This window comes from Branchiostoma lanceolatum, chromosome 14 (assembly GCF_035083965.1).
Source record: "Branchiostoma lanceolatum isolate klBraLanc5 chromosome 14, klBraLanc5.hap2, whole genome shotgun sequence".
Lineage (NCBI taxonomy): Eukaryota > Metazoa > Chordata > Leptocardii > Amphioxiformes > Branchiostomatidae > Branchiostoma > Branchiostoma lanceolatum.
The window spans coordinates 12,668,146-12,687,532 of NC_089735.1; the positions used below are offsets into that span (position 1 = coordinate 12,668,146).

Genomic DNA, 19,387 nt, shown 5'->3' on the forward strand with positions numbered 1-19,387 from the left:
CGGAGAGGGGTAGTATCTCTTATGGATGGACAGTAGTGCTCTGCAGACCAGATATGTTACGTAGATATCTATACCGATAGCAAAGTAAAGAAAACAAGTTGTTAACGTCGGTTGTGATGTTTATCTACGTTGACAATAGCAACCCGGACTTCCTAACAACAACGCGAAACATCTCTACTGTAATTTTTCTTGAGCTCCGACAATTTCCAACCGGATAATCTAACGTTACACTTTGTTTGTTTATTTGTTTGAGCCTTTGATAATTCCAGTTTAGTGGCTAACATTTGAATAGTTAGCGACTATCTGTACAAATAGCTTGGTGGCCAGGAGTAGCAAGGAAAAGTTATGACTCGATGATTTCACCTATTGAATACCGGTTTGTACCACAAAGTAATATCGCAGTTAACATATTCAAAGTAATGTTACTCTTCACCGTTTGTGTTTGATTTGATTTATTCATTTGCCTGTCAAAAAAAAGCCAGCCAGGGCTACCCAACTACAAAGGGCTAGCCCTGGTAACTATTTGTATTACACGAGCCAGTGAACTTTGACCTTTGACCGGGAAGCTACCACACCTGTGCCGTTTCAAGCGATTTAATTTTAGTTTGTGTGGGTGTTTGACCTTGCCACCTTTGAATTCTCAGTTGTTTTGTTATTTTTGTACGTAGTGACAAGTGTGTGATCAAGAAGAGCATGAAAGGAAAAAGTTGAACACCAGATAATGATAACTGAAGGTATTTTCCATAGTGTCGGGAGTCTCAGGACACAGTCAACATGACACAGTGCACCAGTAAACACTGTTATCCAGCCGTCATCGTCGGACTACTTTCACTATTGAGGAGGCTAAAAAACTACTCAGTGGTGGTAATTCCCATGATGCGATGTATACTTTTGCATATTTTTTTTATATTTTAATTGGAACGTGGTTTATCATCTTTATGGGTAATAACCATTGAAAATGCTCTGTGTCTTAGTTCTTTTCGTACATTTACAAATGTATATCTAAATAAAGGTGCATATATGGGAGTATATGAGACACAAATTCACGTTATATTTGTGTACTAAGATATTCTTACTGACTTAGAGTTTATATTTCTAATCCCAAAAAAAAACAATTATATAGTACCCAAGACATACTACTAGTATATTGGGTACGTATTGACCAGGGGAGGGGGCATTATACATATATACATCGCCGATATATATAAACACTGGACACATAATAAAATTATCAAGGTACCTGGCAGCTAAAGCTATTACACAAAACATGTCACAACACTTATGTATGAGTTCCTACATTATATCTTTCTACTAAGATGTTCTTACTGACTTGGAGTTTATATTTCTAATAAAGTTTTATGGTTTTTATACCATGCACATGACTATTTCTTTTCAAACATACTTTGTGACAATACAAAATACCTATAACAATAGAATGACACACCTGCATACATAATCCACCATAAAAGACAGGCAACTTTTCAACATACCACATACCAAAATGGCTACTCAATTCCCACCTAGTCTTCTCATAAATAAATGATGGCCTGCCAAAAGCCAATCACTCATCGAGTGCAAGTCAATATAGACCATCGTCATTATTCACTTGTTTGGATATCCAGTATGAACAACACCAATTTACAGTGCCATAGACATAATACATTAACACATGACCCACAACAACAACCGTCGCCATGGCAATGTCTTTTTTCCATTGCCAGTCTTGTTTCATTTGGATGCTTTATTTTGGTTAACTTTATTCGTTTTACCGAGGACATTACATAATGTCTTTGGTTTTACTTCTTAAGTTCGAATTTCATACAGGTCACAAGCTTTGAACGCACGTAACATATACGTTGTGATAATACCAACGCCCTTTTGTAACACGTAGCTAACGTTGCATTCAAGTTCTTTCGCGTGAGTCATGCGCCTGCGAAACTGAAAGTTTGAGTAATGAGGGGATTCCTGATATGGCACTAAAACCACCGAAGTCCCGATAACACTGACTCACTAGGAATCCCCGTGACAGCACATAAAAAATCCCCTTTTCATAATAATCGTCAATATTTGCTTCTGCTTTGGGAGAGCAATACCACTTCTCAGTTTTCGGTGCTTGTCTGGTGGTTTGGTGTCTTCAGACAAAAATGCCTACCCGCTACGCGTTGAAGGTTCCCTGTCCTGTCACGGGATGCTCGGGGCAGTAAGTACAACCTAAATTACACTTTACCAAGTGACGTTAGAGTAATATGTTGCTACCAGACAGTGGCTGTGAAGTGGTCATACATGCCAGGGCTACTATGATGTTGTTTTTGTGCCGTTCCATTCATATTCATAGTCAGAGTAACAAAACGTCACTGCCCAGCCCCTCCCAAAAAATAGAGGGGGGCTGCTAGAACCGTTATCGAGTCAGACTACATTTAATTTCTGTCGATAGAAGATAATGTCTAAAATGAAACTCCATTCTAACAAACGCTCACACACTGTTTGTTCCCTAATATTAATCACCATATGTCCACTCCATTGTTCAGTTTAATCGGTTAGTGCGTGCTATAAACATTGAATTGTGGTTGTAGGAACCGGTTAATCTCCGGATGGGTCTGTAATGCAGACAACGGCACCATGTACGTGGATGAGGACGGCTATCTGTCCTGTCAGACAATGGCTCACCGCGACAAAATCATCTACTGGAAGTTCGACTGTGGCGAGAGGGACCCAGGGAGCAAACACAACTACGAAAGATGGCAGGTAAACTTCATAGACACAGTAGAAAATAAATTCAAACCTGTAAACCAACATGGTATGTGAAAATATGATTTCTAAACAGGATCGGAGAGATGTCGTTTAAGGAGTTGGACGATTATCTTTTGTGAACAAATACTGGTGACCAAATGATGTAGCGCACAAAGTGATATAACGTTAGTAAAAAAACAGTTAACATTTTCCCCCTTTTTATTTAGTCGGCAGATCTGGAAGGATTCATGCACGCCATGTCCATCGGTCTGCCTCACCTGAAGGAAGCCGGAGCAGTCTGGGTCACCAAACTCATACAAAGCGTAGACAAACAATTCAAGTACGTATTTCTGTATCATTAATCGCATTCTGTGTCAAAATTACAGAATTATCATGTGTCTAGCTAGCATTTGACAACTTACCTAAATATGATAAGATGATAAAACTTTCGTTGACATATGATCACACTCTCTAGATTCAAACGAAATACATAGCTATCTAAAATATAGCTTCTCTATCGATTATATGTCGATTTATATGCAATTCCATCATACTGTCCCAACAGATAGTCGTCTCACTAACGATGACAAATATTTTTTGACCACCAAGTTCAAAATGGTGAAAGGGTAGCGGAAATTGCAATGCACCTTATGTATATATTTTAGGCCTCTGAAATTGTGAACACAATACGAGTGCGTACAGTAATAATACAACCGATTTACCATCGTGACTGACTGATTTCCTTACTTTCTTACAGAGGATGAGGCTTCTAATGGCTGATGAGGAGAAAATCCAAGTCCATATGACCTGTGACCTTGCTTCTACTCTCATCTGGCTGGGTTTATGTTGCTTTAGTTTATTTCTTTTCATTTTATTTGCGTTCGAATTTCTTATAGGTCACAACAATTGAACGTAATAGATATTGTGATAATGTCAGTCATAAACAAACTTCCTAGATTAAAGAAGACACTGCTTGTACTTACGGAAACCCGACAGTCCAGCTCATGACAGATTTTGAAGTTCTGACTCATTCCAGCGGACAATTTAATCATTGTATGTTAATTAGGAAAAACTGCTACGTACACTAACAAATAACTGAATACAAAATCATCACCTTGATGGCCTTACACCTATGATTTAGCAAAAAAACCCAGCTTTGTCGATCTGTATGTTGTATATGTTTGCAATTGAAACAGATAAATATGCGGTATTAAGCAAGGAGGTTGTATTCGACACTTTTGAAAAGGTATCTACTTACAAAAAAAAACAGCTTTGTCGATCTATATTGTTGTCACACTTCTAAGCTTCTTTAATCTTTACTGTACGTCAGTTTTATGCTTAGATTGCTGAAATAGAAAATTTCAAATGTTGTATTTGTTTGCAATATGTGTGATTAAGCAAGGAGATTGTATCGGACACTTTGACAAATACATATCTAACTCATAATGCTATACAGACTGTCAAATAAACTGAAAAATGAGTCAAATAAATGTTCTTTTGTGACTTGTGAATTGCCAAGTTGGTGATATTCTCTCAAATGCCGAAACACAGTGCAAATCATCTGTGATAACTGTGAGCTCGAGATTGATCGCGCTCATGTAGGCCAATTTATATATAACTCTATGCAAAAACGAGACATTGTTTTACATTCCTGACACGTTTACATCTACATTGAATACTAGTACTATCATCATATACTGTACAGAATACTATCATCGTCATCACTACATTGTATACTGTTTTAGCCATTAGAATGCACATTATCAGATCGATTGTTATTCTTGTAAAAGATAAGTTCTTTGAAATTGTTACATATTAGAAATAGTCGATTGTTATGAATCTACAAATTGCCATACATTGTACCCGTTACGTTTGTTGCGCAATAAAGTTCTTCTTCTCCTCTTGTAACGTTATGCAAGATCGAGAAGCAATATAACATTATCCTTTTTATCTTCGCCGAGTACTTGTACTCGGAGAAGATTATGTTTTCGGTTGAAAAATCTGTTGGGTGGGTCTTTATGTATGTCAGGAGCATAACTCAAGAAAGCTTCAATGAATCTTTCTGATTTTTGGTAGGTGTGTAGTGGTTGTGCAAAGGAAGGTCAAGTTCAAAAATGGTTTACCTGGCGTTTTCCAACAGTACTGCAGCAGACTTTACATTTTTTTGTGTTTGTATGTAGGCAAAAAAAGTGACGGAAACGTTGATGGATGTTCATGACTTTTTGCAGGTGTGTAGATATTGTAAAAACGGAGGTCAAGTTCAAAAATGGTTCACCTGGCATTTTCCGTCGGTACTGCAGCGGGCTTTATATGTGTGTGAATTTGTATGTCGCCAGCATAACTCGAGGTGCTGTTGACGGCTGTGCATGAGATTCAGTTGGTAGGTAGGAGCGTTAAAGAGGAAGGTCAAGTTCGATAATGGGCCTCCTAGCGGATAATTAAGGTACTGCAGCTGAGTTTTAAATTTTGTGGTCGAATTTTCTGGAAGTGCCAGGTTCATGCTTTTTCACCAATACATAGGGTCTGGAGCAGGGAATGGATGGTGTAAGTTTGGCCCCCCTAGCGGCTTATTTGGACCTGCAGTTGGCGTTTTTGTTGAAACCTTTGGAGGCTAATAACTACAGAAGGGGTTGACGGATCGTCATGATCTTTGGTATGTAAATAGCTTGGGTAATGTCTAACATATTCAAATACATATTATGAAAACCAGGAACTTATTTGCATAATGAATGAATAAAGTTTATCAATCCGCTTAAAGTTTGTTGTCGAATTTTTTGCAGGTAGTAAGGTTATAATTTTTTGAGTGGCAGATAGATCTTGGGGCAGAGAGTAAGTGATGTAAATTTGGGCCCCCTTGCGGCTTGCCTTAAACTACAGTGGGCCTATTTGTTTGTAACTTTTGAGGAGGATAACTCAAGCAGGGGTTGATGGATTATTCTTGTATTTGGTATAAATGTTCCTTAGGTGATGATCAGCATAATGATATGCTCATTATGCAGATCATGACCTACCTAACGTAATAATTGGCATATATAGGACTGCCGCACCATAGTACGAGGTATGTGTTAGTACACACCTGGCGTCCAGAATCTAGGTCAACAGCTGGCGTCCTGAATCTAGGTCAACAGCTAGCTTACTAGCTGGGCAATCGAAAGAACAGGACTAAAATGAATCTGTTATGTTTGGTATGAAGATTTAAAAGCGGATCTTATGATTGACGTAACATGGTAATTATGCCAAACAGGACCTAATTTGCATGATTAATGAAATGTTTTTAAATGCGCTGAGTTCTATGTTTGTGCCCGTTTATATGCATTTTAGTCGTATTCTAGTCTTTGTGAAAGCTTGTATCAAGGTCTGCATATTGTTCAGTTACCAGGGCTAACCCTTTGTAATAGCCTTAGCCTTTTGTAGCCCTTGCTGTACTTATCTACAGCCGAAAAAAACAAATAAAAACAAATCACCTTTGAAAACTATGTCATCCTTCACTGAAAGAGAGGCTAGTAATTATCGATTATAATCGAAATATCAATTATTCAAATGACCTCATTTGAATTATTGCTGAGATTATACTTCAAGATAATAACACTATGCTCGTAAATGACAGGACTTTTTACATTCATGTTGGGTATTTTAAAATAGCTGAATCTGATAATTGATATAGCCAAGCCAAGTTAAACAATTACATGCTGATTATGCAAAACAGGGTCTAATATTTGATAGAGTTATACTACGTTTCGAAAATCCATCCAGTTTTCTTGCGTATCTTATTACCTGGATGTCTAACCGTCATTGACATTCCATGAGAGGACTTTCAGGCCTGTGGCATATCAAGCCACTGAGAAAGAGGGGAATATTGATAGATATTATTTAAGCAAATAAAGACTTGAATTTAATTGTTGTTGGCTATGTAATGCCATATTGGTAAATGGCGGGAGTTTGGTACTTGCATCTGTCGGTACAATTCATATTATTTGGCGAAGATATGAGGTCGTGGAACTCTAGTTCAGTCTATTTTAGAGGCCTACTTCGACATATACAAATAGAGCGGGGAGGACTACATTGTAGTTACTGAATTTCACTCATAATAAGGCCACACCATCTTAATTTTTCGGATGACATCCGCGCGCGCATTGATTTTCGCCTGTTCTCCAACAACAACAAAAAAAATCACCTCCGAAGAAACTTGTAGAGTCATATTGCCGCAAAGGGGCAGCATTGAGCCGGCTTATCGTAATACACTATATACACTCACATTGCCCAACACAACTGGTATGTATGTGACTAGGAGCGATTGAAGCGGGCGCCGCCCCTCATGAGCCCAGTAGTATATTGTTCATGATATGACAATACTTGCTCTGACTGAAGGCGTGATGTTGTGTACACAGCCGAACACATTTCTTTTCTTCTTTGAACGGCCAAATGTTACATATGGGTCTTTAAACCAGGCATCATCCATGTTAAAAGCACTTTAATATTAGCCTGGGTGCCATCCTATTTCTACCGGGGCTCCTACACTCGCTTCCCTAAAAAAAATTTTAGGGAAGCGAGTGTAGGAGCCCCGGTAGAAATAGGATGGCACCCAGGCCACTTTAATATGAGCTAATGCCAACAAATAAAGACTTGTTTGTTTTTTACACTGTGTTCTGTGGTTTAATTGGCAATACCAGCTATTTAGTCCTCCGGTTTATCTTTTTTTTTGCTAGATTTTTCTTTTTTTCGCCCTCGCGCATTAGTTTTGGGGACTCCAAACGATGTCATCCATAAAATTAAGATGGTGTGGCCTAAGCGTCACGATAACAGTTCCCAGATTGTAAGACAATTACGGGTTTGCGTAGCAAAACATTTGTTGGATCCGTTGGCATGTGTGGTGGCCGCCATCTTGAATTGTGACGTCACAGGGTCGCCATACCATTTTATTGGGAGGGGTGTTTTTTGGGGTTGCTAGCGTTCTCTCTATTTCTAACAAATCGGCACACAACTATCACACATCAACTAAAATAAAAATTCAATACCAATTCATATTTATAAAAAGACCCCGTAACCGCTAAACTAACCTAGCAAACCTGAAGCATATGCGGCAAAAATACTTAACTCTAGTTTAAAGTAAACAATGCTGTGCAAAATCCACCACTTAACCTTTGACCGGTAAGGCTCCGGTTATATATAGCCGAACATGGCCTCCCGATCTTCCCTCAATCATGGGGGTGGTTCGGGACGCTTGGTCGACTGGTGTTCGGCACGGTTGGCCGATGTTCGGCTAGGCTAGCCGAAAAACGGATTAATGTTTTGAAATTTTCAAAACAAGTTCGGTTGTGGACAGGAGTTCTGGAATGGGTTAGCTGGTGGTTGGGAGTACGCCAGTAGTGGTCAGGGCCTTTTAGGGAGGCAAATTTGACTCTTAACCTAAAAGATGGCTTGTATGCCTTTTTCCGTTAAGCGTTATGCGCTATTTTAATTCACCGTTAATCATAGCCGGCCCGCTCCAAAATTCAACGTTAAACGTTATCGATATATTAATCGTGAAGCGTTACTGGTCGTTTCAATTCTACGTAGCGCGTTATTTGTCATCCTGAATTTTGAGTAATTCCTCGTTACGCAGGAAATAGCGTTTCAGCGGGTCAAGATTTCAAAATATTCTCTTAACTAATCGCACTAGTGTCATTTTAAGGACAAATGAGCTAGAATTCTGTGTCGTTACGTTGATTTATTAAACATGTATTGGCTTTTTTCTCTAGCGACTTCTTGGTTACATTTTTTAAAGCAGTGACAGATGAACAAAAAACGTTGAGATAAAAAAGCGGAACTCTAGACAGTAGACAATAATAGCGCTCACACAATGCCATGCAGGACCGTAGTCAGGGCATAATCAACATGACCCAGGGAGTCAGTAAACACTATTGTGGACCCGTCACGGTGGTTTCCACTGACTCATACACGAACAGCTTTCACTATCACTATTCGGAAGGCTTGCAAGCCACCTACATGAGAAGTGGAAATTCCCGTGATGTAATATGTTGTGACGAAGGGCAGTTGAAGTATACAGATACAGATCATTTGTACAAAGGAAATGTAGTAGCTGTACAAAAACAATGGGCCGGTTTACACGAGTCACTTACGACGTGTGTCCTAGGTCAAATGTCCTAGGACAAGTGTCGCAGGACAGTTTTTATTTAGTAAAAACTCTGTGCCTCGTGTAAACCGGCCAAATTAAAGACTGCTACAATAAAAAAGTAAATGACTTCCGAACGTTCTGACTGTAATCAATAATTGATGCAGACACAGTGTAACGATTTTGAGAATTTTTTTCGACAGCTAGGATGAAAATCTCACTTGTTTAGGTAACAAACTGCGAAAGACACTAATAGCACCAGACGAAGAGAAAATGACTTAACCATGTTTATCGTCGTTAACATTAACTCGCGCGCATAGTTCGTGTACTCTAGCATATGGTACTAGTACTTCTCTCGTACACCCGGTACTCCTAGCGACAGGGATAGGCCATAACGTTACATATGCTATGTGGCCAAAGTTGAATGATATGTCAGCTATCAACGTCATCTCACTTAAAGTGTATTTTTTTAACCGTCAGACCACCGTTGCCATCGCAACGGTCGCTGTGACCTATGTTAAACTATGGGACTAGTTCGATTGGACCGAAAATCGCACACCCATCTGCTAAGGCTAAAACTAATTCCATATCACTTAAAGCGTTATACTAACATAATTCCGGCGACTTCTTGGTTATAAATATATTGTTATTTTTTTGGAATCAGTGACAGGTCAACAAAAAAGGTTGAGGTGAAAAAGCGGGACTCCAGACAGCAATAGCGCACGGGGCTCACACAGCGTCGGAACCGCCTGAGTCAGGACACAATCAACATGACTCAGGGAGTCAGTAAACACTATTGTGGACCCGTCACGGTCGAGTTTCCACTGCACTGACGCATACCCGAACAACTTTCACTATCATTACTGAGAAGGCTTGCAAGCCACCTACATGAGAAGTGGAAATTCCCGTGATGTAACATGTTACGACGAAGGGCAATTGAAGTACACAGTACACAGATACAGATCATTTCTGCAAAGGAAAATGTACATTATGTAGTCTTTTAAAAGAGCAACATAAACCTCCCGCCCTTGTCTGATTGGAGTTGATGCTAGAAATTCCATGCCGTGAGGTTTATCATAAAAACACTCCTTTCATCTGCTGTACAGAGGTACGAGATCGTACCGAAAAATTAGAGAAGATGACTATGGGTTGGTTTCACAACACTTGGCTGTACAGTACAACTTGCATTTTCAGTACGTAGGAACACGCACTGAGTATGGTGTGTCGTTCTGCGTAGATACAATCTTATTTAGCGTGATTAGAAAGCAAATCTAATAGCTGAAAGCAAAGAAATAGAATGCATCTATTATGCAGTAGCCTACAATAAATGATATTTGCTCGCTAAAGAGAAGCCTATCTAGGTATAAGAGGGAATTTCCACATACGTAGTTCCGTCGACCCTAACTGAATTGAAACGCTATAAAATCATGCGAACGTCACCCTGTATGGATCACCCAGTTGTCATTACTAATGGGACGTCCCCAGTTGACTAGCGATTCAAGTTTCGAAACCTCCTCCAAGCGTTTTATTCGGGGAGGGTCTGTGTTGTTAGCGTCTTGCCTCTTAAAAGTTGCATCAAAATCCTTCGCCATGTCGGGACCGATGGTTTATGTCACAACCAAGACTTACGACGTCGCCACCAACCGTTGGGGCGAGCGGCCCACCATCCTGTCCATGGACGCCCGTCCGTTCGGAGAGGGCGGCATGAGGAGAGCTTACAGCGCCAAGGACTGGGGCATTCTCAAGTCGTCCTGTCAGCCCAAGGTGGTGAAACTACAGATACACAAACGCTACACCAAGGCAGAGGCAGAAGCAGACGTCAAGATGCAGATGAAGTGTGTGGCTCTTGCCGAAGAATATAACAGCCACAGTTGCATACCCAAGAAGGTAGGCCTTTTTTTGTTCCCCTAAACTTTTACCCTGTTTTGCAAGAGCTTGGATGACACAACAAACGCATGGTATCAGTTGTATGATCTAACTGTTACAATATCTCTGCAACAAGCTCTACTACTATATAATCTTCTGAAATAGATGACAATCACAACAAATCTTAGAGTGAGACAGACGCATCCCTAACTAGAATGGCCACATATTGCCATTACCTTCGCCGAGAAGGTTATGCAGAGGACAGCGTTTGTTTGTGTGTTTGTTTGTAACGTACAGCATAACTCGAGAAGGCTTGGATGGATTGTCTTTATATTTGGTAGGTGGGTAGGTCTTGATGAGACATGGAAATGATTAGATTTTGGGTCCCCTAGCGGCTTGTTACGGTTCTGCAGCGGAACTTCCTGTTTTGATATCTCGTGTTCTGGACATGCTATGGTCCTGATTTTTGAGTGGTAGATAGCTCTTTGGACAGAGAGTAAGTGGTATAGGTTTGGGCCCCCTAGCGGGTTTTTTGGAACTGCAGGAGCAGGTTTTCCTTCAGACTTTGAAAGGTAATAACTCAAAAAGGGCTTGATGGATGGTAATGATTTTTGGTAAGTAGATAACTTGAGTGATGATGTACATGATTAGATACTTATTATGCAAATCAACATCTAATTTGCATAATTAATGAGGAAAGTTTATACAGCCGCCAAATTCCATGATAGGACTCTCAAACATGTAACATATGTAACTGAAGAAGAGAGAAATGTTAATAGATATCAACTATGCAAATGAGGACCTCATTTGCATAATTAATGAGAAAATACTATAACTCAAGATGGGCTTGATGGATGGTAATGATTTCTGGTATGTACATAACTTACGTGATACTTTGTATGATTGGACGATAATCATGCAAATCAGATTCTAATTTGCATAATTAATGAGACAATTTTAAAAGACCGTTGTGTTCTTTGAAATGACTATTCAAATATGTGACATTTGTAACTGAGGAATGTTGATAGATAGAACATATGCAATTGTAGGCCTAATTTGCATAATTAATGAGAAACTACTAGTATTCCATACAGGTAAATGATGGCAATTTCATACTTGTGGCATTTGGAAGTTATGTGAATGTGAACATCATTGAATCAAATTATGCTAATAAGGAGCTCAATTGCATAATTGATTATATGTGTTTGCATGACCTTTTTAAGCTCATACTTTGGACAACTTCTGTTATTTGGGTGAAGACAATGGACTGGTATGATTTATAATTGATGAGAAACACTCCTAATACGTCAGTCATCATAAAGGTTAAAATCATTTGGCGAAGGTATGAGGTCGTGGAACTCTAGTTGTTTTATTCATTCACCCTGTTTCTTACAATTAGCCTCCGGGCAAGAATTTGCAATAAAACCATTACTATCTAACAACAGCTGACCGAAACTGTCTCTTGTCTGTCCAGGTCTCGTTCTGCAGCGCCCAGTTGGTTCAGTTCCACGCGGGGCCGTACAAAGGGCAGTACGGCCTGATGGAGGACTACATACCAGGCACTTTCGAGAAACACAACCTTAACTTCCCCATGAGACCTCTCTCCACCCGCAACACCCCACAGGCCTTCTCACACTTCACGTTCGAGCGGACAGACGGCAGGATGGTGGTGTGTGACGTACAGGGTGTGGGAGACCAATACACGGACCCACAGGTAAAGGCGTTGTTTTATCGACTATCTAGAACCCAGCTAGACGTAGCCTGGGTGCCAGACCACCGCGCTCCTGGCGCTAATCCTTCGGCCGGGGAAGCAACTCGCGCCGCCGCCACAGACAGCACACGGCCCACTAGCGCGATAGAAATCAGGGTTCGGCTGCCAAGCGCTCCCGGGTGCCAACTCTATCCCTACTACTAGGTCTTCCCGCCCAAAAGGGCTTATCATCGCATCGCGCGAAAGGTCTGGTATCCAGGCTAAGCTAGACGCAGTGGTCACTAGTACATCTGTACCTATTACCGCTTCCCCCACTGACTACAAAATGTTTTTTTTTATATGGAAACTAGAAACAACAATTGCGATAGATTGGAAAACAATGAAGCAGAGCTTATCATCCTCGTGTATTTATATCAAACAGTGTCAATTGGTACTTGGTACAAAAATCTGGAGAAATTATTCATAACAGTTTCATAAACATTGTACATTGAATAAAATAGAAGACGAATGTCATTTTGTGGTAGAATGTGGATTATATACCAAAGAAAGAAATGAACTGTTTAAGCTTGTAGAAAAACTATTTCCCTACTTCAGGCATTTAAGTATTGTTCAAAAATTCATATTTCTAATGCGACTAGACAAACCTCCCATTGAAAAACACGTCTGTTCTTTTATATCTACTATAACCAAAAAGCGAGGAGAAGTAGAATTTATCTAATGATAGTCATATTCTTTTATATCTGTTAACTGTACTTGTATTTTGTTTTGTTGTGACCTGACCAAGTGTGGCAGAAATGTGCAATAAAGGTCTTCATTCATTCATATCAGTTCAAATGTGTATTTTGTTTCGCATTTTCAGATCCACTGCATGGACGCCGGCCTGCAGTACGGACAGGGGGACTTTGGCGCGCACGGAATCATCTCGTTTGTCAGCAACCACAGGTGTAACTCCATCTGCCGGGCCCTGAAGCTCACCCCGATCCAGGAGTTACCGCACCACTGGGGCTCCCCGCCCGGCAAGGCAGCTACAGCCCCCGTACCGCGGTATTACTGACTGTGCAGGGAGGGGGGGGGGGCTTCCTCACTGTTGTGCTAGGCGCGTAGCCAAGTTTGACGTAACCAAACCTCCTAACGTGATGTTACGTGTGTCTTATAACGGAATATTACATCTCACAAGATGACATGTTAGACACATTATTAAATTACTCACTAACTTAGACGCTTAAGTCTTACTTTAAATATCTATGTAGGTTCCAAAAGGAAGTCAAACCCCAAAAGCTTAGATTGTATTCCGTGGCAGTTGGTAGAATAGTCACTTGTTCCATTTGTCACCATTGTTAACTTGCACTGTCTGTGTACGTTTTCTATACATTGTTCCATGTTGCAAGAACTTGCAAATAAAATATATTATCTATATATAACGTTACATCTGAAAGTTTAATTACTACTGTATGTAAGGACATTAATTAAAACTCACGCTTATTGCAAAGGGGCGCACCTCCCAAACAAGCTTAAGTCATCATTGGCAAATCGAGAGTCCACAAATAACTCCCAGCGGTGGAAATTCCCTGAAACTTATTCTTTAAGTAAAACCCAATCTTCGTATTCTCTTCGTAATTTCTTGCCATCTATAACCCTACCCTGTTTTAATCGCACACAAAGTAACTATATCTATTCATTTTCATGGAATGAAAAGACAGTTAAAGACATCTAAACATTTTTAAGTCAAATGCAATATTCATGAATGACTTTAAGGTTTTTATCCACTTCATGTGTAAGAATATGCTGTTCTTTTCGAGATTGGTTCGGGCATACAATATTGCATTGTCCCGTGGAAACTCCCAAAGTTTGGGAATTTCCGAGGGACAATGAAATATTGTACAGTACTGAATATATACTCTCCAAGCAGAGGAGGGGTTCCGGCTGGCTGCAGCGGCATGGGTTGGCGACACACACACAAAATGACAAAGTAGAAAGCCCGACAAAAACGCCTAACACGTCAAAAACCAGCCGGAACCCCTCCTCTGCTTGGAGAGTGCTGAAAATATAGCACAGGCAGCAGAATTCAAAACATGCATGTACTGATACGTGCCATTGTCAAACGGGGCGTCCCAAAATGACTCACCTTTCCATCAACATGATAGTGTTATTTTCAACCTTCGCCCGTTGTGTAACACGCCAAATGACCTTTATTCCGCTAGATTAAACAAACATAACGACCTCGGGCGTTATTCTTTATCATAAATGTGTGATTAAGATTTTGTGAAGGCCTGGTCAACAACTCTCCGCCACTAGACAGTAAACAATGTTATCGATCTAACCAAGGAGGTTGATCTAACCGTCACGGTGGTTCCCGCTGACTCATACCCGGACTGCTTTCACTATTGAGAAGTGATGCAAACTATTCAGGGTCGGAAATCCCCGTGATGACATGTTTAATAAACTTATCACAGACATAGAGAGGAACGGCTAAATCAGACAGAAATCTAGCGTGGCAAGCTGAGACTATTTTGACAACTTTAGGGGGTAGGATTCTTCCTGAGGACAAGAAGGGTGACACAGCTTTTTGTGGAACTTCTACTGACAAAATGCCAGCTGTTATTTCAAAACTACCCGTATATCCGTTAATAAACCACTTTCAAAGTCCCAAACACTCGTGCACACAAGCCGTACAGTATTCAGCACAATATGTACGACGGTAACTACGGCATTTTTAATCAAACCAGTCTTGCCTAGTTCTTTTAATTATTCACCGTACAGTTTCGTACCGCGAAATCCGCCACATGGTACGACGTTACATGGTACGAGGGCCTCACCAAGAAATAAGGTGCACAACTCAAATTTCGGGGAAATATGTAATGTTTTATCAATATCCGCCTGATTTTAAATCATTGTGGTCACTACTTAACAGTCGACGTCCTTTTCAGTTTTGAATGCCAGTATGGAAGTGGGAGTGTATTGCATGTTGTGTATGCAGTGGGATTGGGGATATTTGTTGACCTCGCGATAGAAATATTGTGCGGTTGTAAGCTATCGTTGTATAGATAAATACCATTGATTAAAACTACAACAAAAGATCTGAATACAATATGTGGTTTATTCATTGTCGCAAACCTCACATTAAGAATCCTTCATTTTTTCACACACAACGAAGTGCGAGTACCACAAATATATTTTAGGAACATGCAAATGATATATTTCCTGCTCAGATTACTTACGCGCCACGGTAATGCAAGCTTGCCTGTGGAAGTCATGCTATGTAACTACCAAGGAATATCTAATTATCAAATTCACGCAGTGTTGAATCTAATTGTTATATTCTTTTCTATTTCTGCTTGTAGTAATACATTTCAAGCATCACTTAAAACACGTATTCAATACAATTTTACCAGGTGGTGTATACAGTAGCACTGAACAGTTACGATTGAGACAACTGGTGTTTTGATAACATTTTCTGATAGACTCAGATCTGTTAGCAAAGCATAACTGCATAACTCATATAACGTTATGTGTTTACAACATAGTTCACTGGTTTTAGCGCAGGTCTGACTCAAAGTGTTCACGCAGGTGTGGGTTCACATCAACAAGTCGCTGTGCACCTGGAAAATGAAAAAAAAAATAGATAAGAATATGGCGCATTTGCGTCTGTACAAGAGAAACAGAATTAACATAGATACGATAAATGACGTCATTTTATAACTAGTGTAGATGATGATGATGCACGTCGACTTCAGTAAAGCCAAACATTTTCTTCCAGCTTTCATTTTCAAACACTAACAAGTCTAAGACATCCAATATTCCTGCCTGACTTGAAACGTTATAGGCTCGAGGGAAGAAACAAAATGGCTAATCAGAAAGGGACGCTTTTAGTAGCAGGGATAATATCTCACCGTGTATCTCTGGCACTGGCCCGCTGCGAATCTTGGGGCACTGGGCCTTCTTGTTGGGGTCGTCGTGGAACTGTTTGTCCTGCTCGGCACCGTAGTGTTGTCCCCTCTGTAGGGCTTGCACACCGCCCATCACCGCCTCTTCACCCGCGGGCCCGGTACTAAGGAATACAACACACAAATATTATGTTTAAACTCTTGTGATATACGCGTACATGTTGTTATATGTAAAAATCAGGGAACTTTAAAAAATTTCAACAAGTACTGAGCATGGCAATATCATATCTTTCTGACGTAATTTGTCAGCTGTCAGACTCGACATGCTTGAGATTTTGAATATTGAATTGCATGCTTAGTCTCTATAGTAGGCTCTCTGGACATTCGGCGGGGCTTAAAATACAATTTTTGCTGATGACTTCTTTTTGTACTGGGTCGTTTGTGCAGTCAGCCAGTATTACCATTGGGCCCAGAGAGCCTGCTATATCGATCGAGGCTATTGCCGAATGCTCACCTTTCTTCCCACTGAGTCGGCACCTGCAGTTTAGTTCCCCCAGTCAAAAGGATCTCAACTACTTGGGAGGCGTACGCGTCTGCCAGTCCCTTCTTCAGACCCTGTAAAGAAAGACAAGATTTACTTTTTAATCATATCTTCTTCAGTGTCATTCATTTATTCTACACAGACATAGTGTTAGACATTTGTACGTTTTACAATTCTTCACATGCTAAGTAATCAGATACGGGCTAGTGACGTGAGAGTATACGAAAAAAAAATTTCCCCACATAAATAAGATTATATGCACATCGTACCTGCTTTTCTCTTGCGGCCACCCAACCCAGGGTCTTGTCCACGAGTTCCTTACGGGTCTGATCACGGATCTCAGGCGGGCAGAAGCGCAGCTGGGCCTGAAGGCAGACCAGCTCGGCCTCGACGATCGCCTTCACCTGTCAAAAGAACGCATCCTACTACAATTTTTCTTCATGCTTGGGATTCATCTTTTAGATCCATGGTTTAATCTTTCAAAGGGACAGAATCAAGTCCTACTATGAAAATTTTAGAAAAAAGGGTGCAAGGTAGTGTACAATTTTAAAAGCGTCAGAATGAAAGTTAGGCAAAATAATTCTGCATCACTCACATCACGCCTTGTCTTCTGTGACTGGTCAGGCAGCTTAATGTCGGAGCGCCCAGGACCACGTTTGTTCTTCGAAACCCCATTCTTTTTGCCATGTTGCCCCTTGCCCTGTTTGCCATTCTCTGCTTGACCGGGTCCATGGTGAGACTTCGTGCGCCAAGGATCCTGCTGCTGTTCCATCATCTCGTGCTGTGGGCCTGCTGTCTCGCGAGACTTGGGCTTCCCATCATCTTTGTCTTTGAAGCCCTCGGGTCCGGCCGGGTCGTCGAAGTCCTCAAATTCCTCCAGCATGCCGATGGTGGTAGCGTAAACATCGTAAACCATCTGCTTGCTCGCTAGAAATACAAAGGAAATGTTCTGCTCATTGTCGTTGTTCTTGTCAAGAAACAACTTCGCCAAAAGCATCCTTATGTCACCCTCCTAAAAGCAGGACCCCTATCGCTCGATTCGTTGGCTCGTTCGCGTATGGGCCCTGCTCTTAAGCCCCAGTAGACACGGTTCTGGCGACGTTACTGACAGTTGCTCATGAGTAATCAATGAGCTATCCTTATTTGGCACAATTTGGCGGTTAATTTGTTCTGAACCTAAAGTAACGATGTTAGACGTAACCTGATTGGTTGATAGCTTCCCCGCGTCCTTTGCGCCTTTGCTCTAGATGAGGTTTAGCAAACCCTCTGATTGGCTGAAGCAGTTTTGGTGGCGACGTCGCCAGAACCGTGTCTACCGCGGCCTTGTGTCTGATTTTCTGTTTCTGTACTACATACAGCAGTAAAGGACGAGCGATAAAAAAAACATTTTCACTCTCTCAATGCTGGGTAGGTTAGAAATTCTATGTTGTTCTTGTCCATCTTCTTGGACCACGCCTCCCACTAAACCTGGGGAATTGCATGATGATTACATACCCTGAAGGGAGCGATGCCGTTGCTCTTTTATCTGCATCTCACGCAGTTCCATCTCTCGCTGGTGGTCGTAGCCGTGTTGGCCGTGGAACACACCGCCTGGCTGTTCATGGTACGCCGCCGAGTTGTTGTGACGACCGCCTTGTCGGGACCCATAGCTTTGCTGGGGAGGCGGGAATGGCCGAGGTTATAGTAAGTTCAGTGTATCTTGAACATTGGGGACGCTAAAGCACACTGTTGGACAGATTTGCCTATCATTTATACGGTGGCAAATTTCTAGACCAGGAATATGAAGCAGCGATTTTGCTGTAGTATACGCACACCCGGCAAAACTTAGAAGGGATAAAAGACTTCCGGGTCCATTTAAAAAGCCTCTTCTCCACCAAGGATGGGTTTTGAAAAAAGTGCAAAAAATGTTGGTACTTAATTAAAGGGTTTGCGGGTCAATAGAAATGTCTCGTCAGAAAATGGGAGGAATACAATTCCCCGCTTGGAGATATAAATATAGATATCGAGTCATGGATGATGACCGAAATACCACAGAATATGTCTGCCGTTTCCAAAAGAATTCTTCGGACAAAGTGCACTCTAGTCCCCGAACACTAAAATCCTAATACCTGTCCGTGTTGGTTGTGGTGATGACCAGTTGTCATATGAGCACCAGACTGCCCCTGGTTTCTCAGGTGGTTGTCACGGCCGTGCTGCCCCGGACCACCGTAGCTACCTCCCGATGTCCCTCGGTCATAGCCCGGCTGTTGGTATTGATCATATCAAAGCAAAAACATAGTAGGTTATGTACATTCAGTTGCCACGTCTCAGAATTTCTTTAATTAATCTATTACATAGAGTGGTCATTCTGTTCCAGCATCTACGTATGTAAGTGTTCTACAAGACTCGACGAAAATGACAAGTTAAAATATATAGTGAAGATATGTAGAGGGAGTCTTTACTTACTAGAGAAGGGCTGAGCAACAGATTTGTTGGTGGAGAAGTGAGCAAGAAAGTTGCGTGGAATAAATATTCAACACTGGCTTGAGAAATACGCGCGAGAG

At 41.0% G+C, this 19,387-nt stretch overlaps 3 protein-coding genes across 3 annotated transcripts; 2 read left to right on the forward strand and 1 right to left on the reverse strand.

Moving 5' to 3' along the window:
• Window positions 1–1,946: 1,946 nt before the first annotated feature.
• Window positions 1,947–3,975, forward strand: LOC136448570 (uncharacterized). Its single transcript, XM_066448186.1, has 4 exons — window positions 1,947–2,200; window positions 2,574–2,745; window positions 2,958–3,070; window positions 3,488–3,975. Exons 1-4 carry the CDS (start codon window positions 2,145–2,147, stop codon window positions 3,492–3,494), a joined length of 348 nt encoding a protein of 115 aa, XP_066304283.1. The 5' UTR covers window positions 1,947–2,144; the 3' UTR covers window positions 3,495–3,975.
• A 6,371-nt stretch (window positions 3,976–10,346) lies between these two features.
• On the forward strand, window positions 10,347–13,487 carry LOC136448546 (eukaryotic elongation factor 2 kinase-like). Its single transcript, XM_066448156.1, has 3 exons — window positions 10,347–10,729; window positions 12,183–12,422; window positions 13,279–13,487. Exons 1-3 carry the CDS (start codon window positions 10,433–10,435, stop codon window positions 13,471–13,473), a joined length of 732 nt encoding a protein of 243 aa, XP_066304253.1. The 5' UTR covers window positions 10,347–10,432; the 3' UTR covers window positions 13,474–13,487.
• A 2,011-nt stretch (window positions 13,488–15,498) lies between these two features.
• On the reverse strand, window positions 15,499–19,093 carry LOC136448528 (uncharacterized). Its single transcript, XM_066448122.1, has 7 exons — window positions 18,953–19,093; window positions 18,339–18,498; window positions 17,440–17,771; window positions 17,114–17,248; window positions 16,818–16,918; window positions 16,310–16,467; window positions 15,499–16,018 (listed from the first exon to the last, which is right to left on the reverse strand). Exons 1-7 carry the CDS (start codon window positions 18,986–18,988, stop codon window positions 15,954–15,956), a joined length of 987 nt encoding a protein of 328 aa, XP_066304219.1. The 5' UTR covers window positions 18,989–19,093; the 3' UTR covers window positions 15,499–15,953.
• Between the last annotated feature and the right edge of the window lie 294 nt (window positions 19,094–19,387).

Excerpts from the sequence above, each read along its gene's own strand:
- LOC136448570 (XM_066448186.1), top strand. The coding sequence starts at position 2,145 with ATGCCTACCCGCTACGCGTTGAAGGTTCCCTGTCCTGTCACGGGATGC. Across the intron at positions 2,201-2,573 it reads GTCACGGGATGCTCGGGGCA|GAACCGGTTAATCTCCGGAT; the intron begins GTAAGTACAACC and ends TTGTGGTTGTAG. Across the intron at positions 2,746-2,957 it reads ACAACTACGAAAGATGGCAG|TCGGCAGATCTGGAAGGATT; the intron begins GTAAACTTCATA and ends CTTTTTATTTAG.
- LOC136448528 (XM_066448122.1), bottom strand. The coding sequence starts at position 18,988 with ATGACAACTGGTCATCACCACAACCAACACGGACAG. Across the intron at positions 16,468-16,817 it reads CCGACTCAGTGGGAAGAAAG|TACCGGGCCCGCGGGTGAAG; the intron begins GTGAGCATTCGG and ends TGTATTCCTTAG. Across the intron at positions 16,019-16,309 it reads GCCAGTGCCAGAGATACACG|GTGCACAGCGACTTGTTGAT; the intron begins GTGAGATATTAT and ends TTCATTTTCCAG.
- LOC136448546 (XM_066448156.1), top strand. The coding sequence starts at position 10,433 with ATGTCGGGACCGATGGTTTATGTCACAACCAAGACTTACGACGTCGCC. Across the intron at positions 10,730-12,182 it reads ACAGTTGCATACCCAAGAAG|GTCTCGTTCTGCAGCGCCCA; the intron begins GTAGGCCTTTTT and ends TTGTCTGTCCAG. Across the intron at positions 12,423-13,278 it reads ACCAATACACGGACCCACAG|ATCCACTGCATGGACGCCGG; the intron begins GTAAAGGCGTTG and ends TCGCATTTTCAG.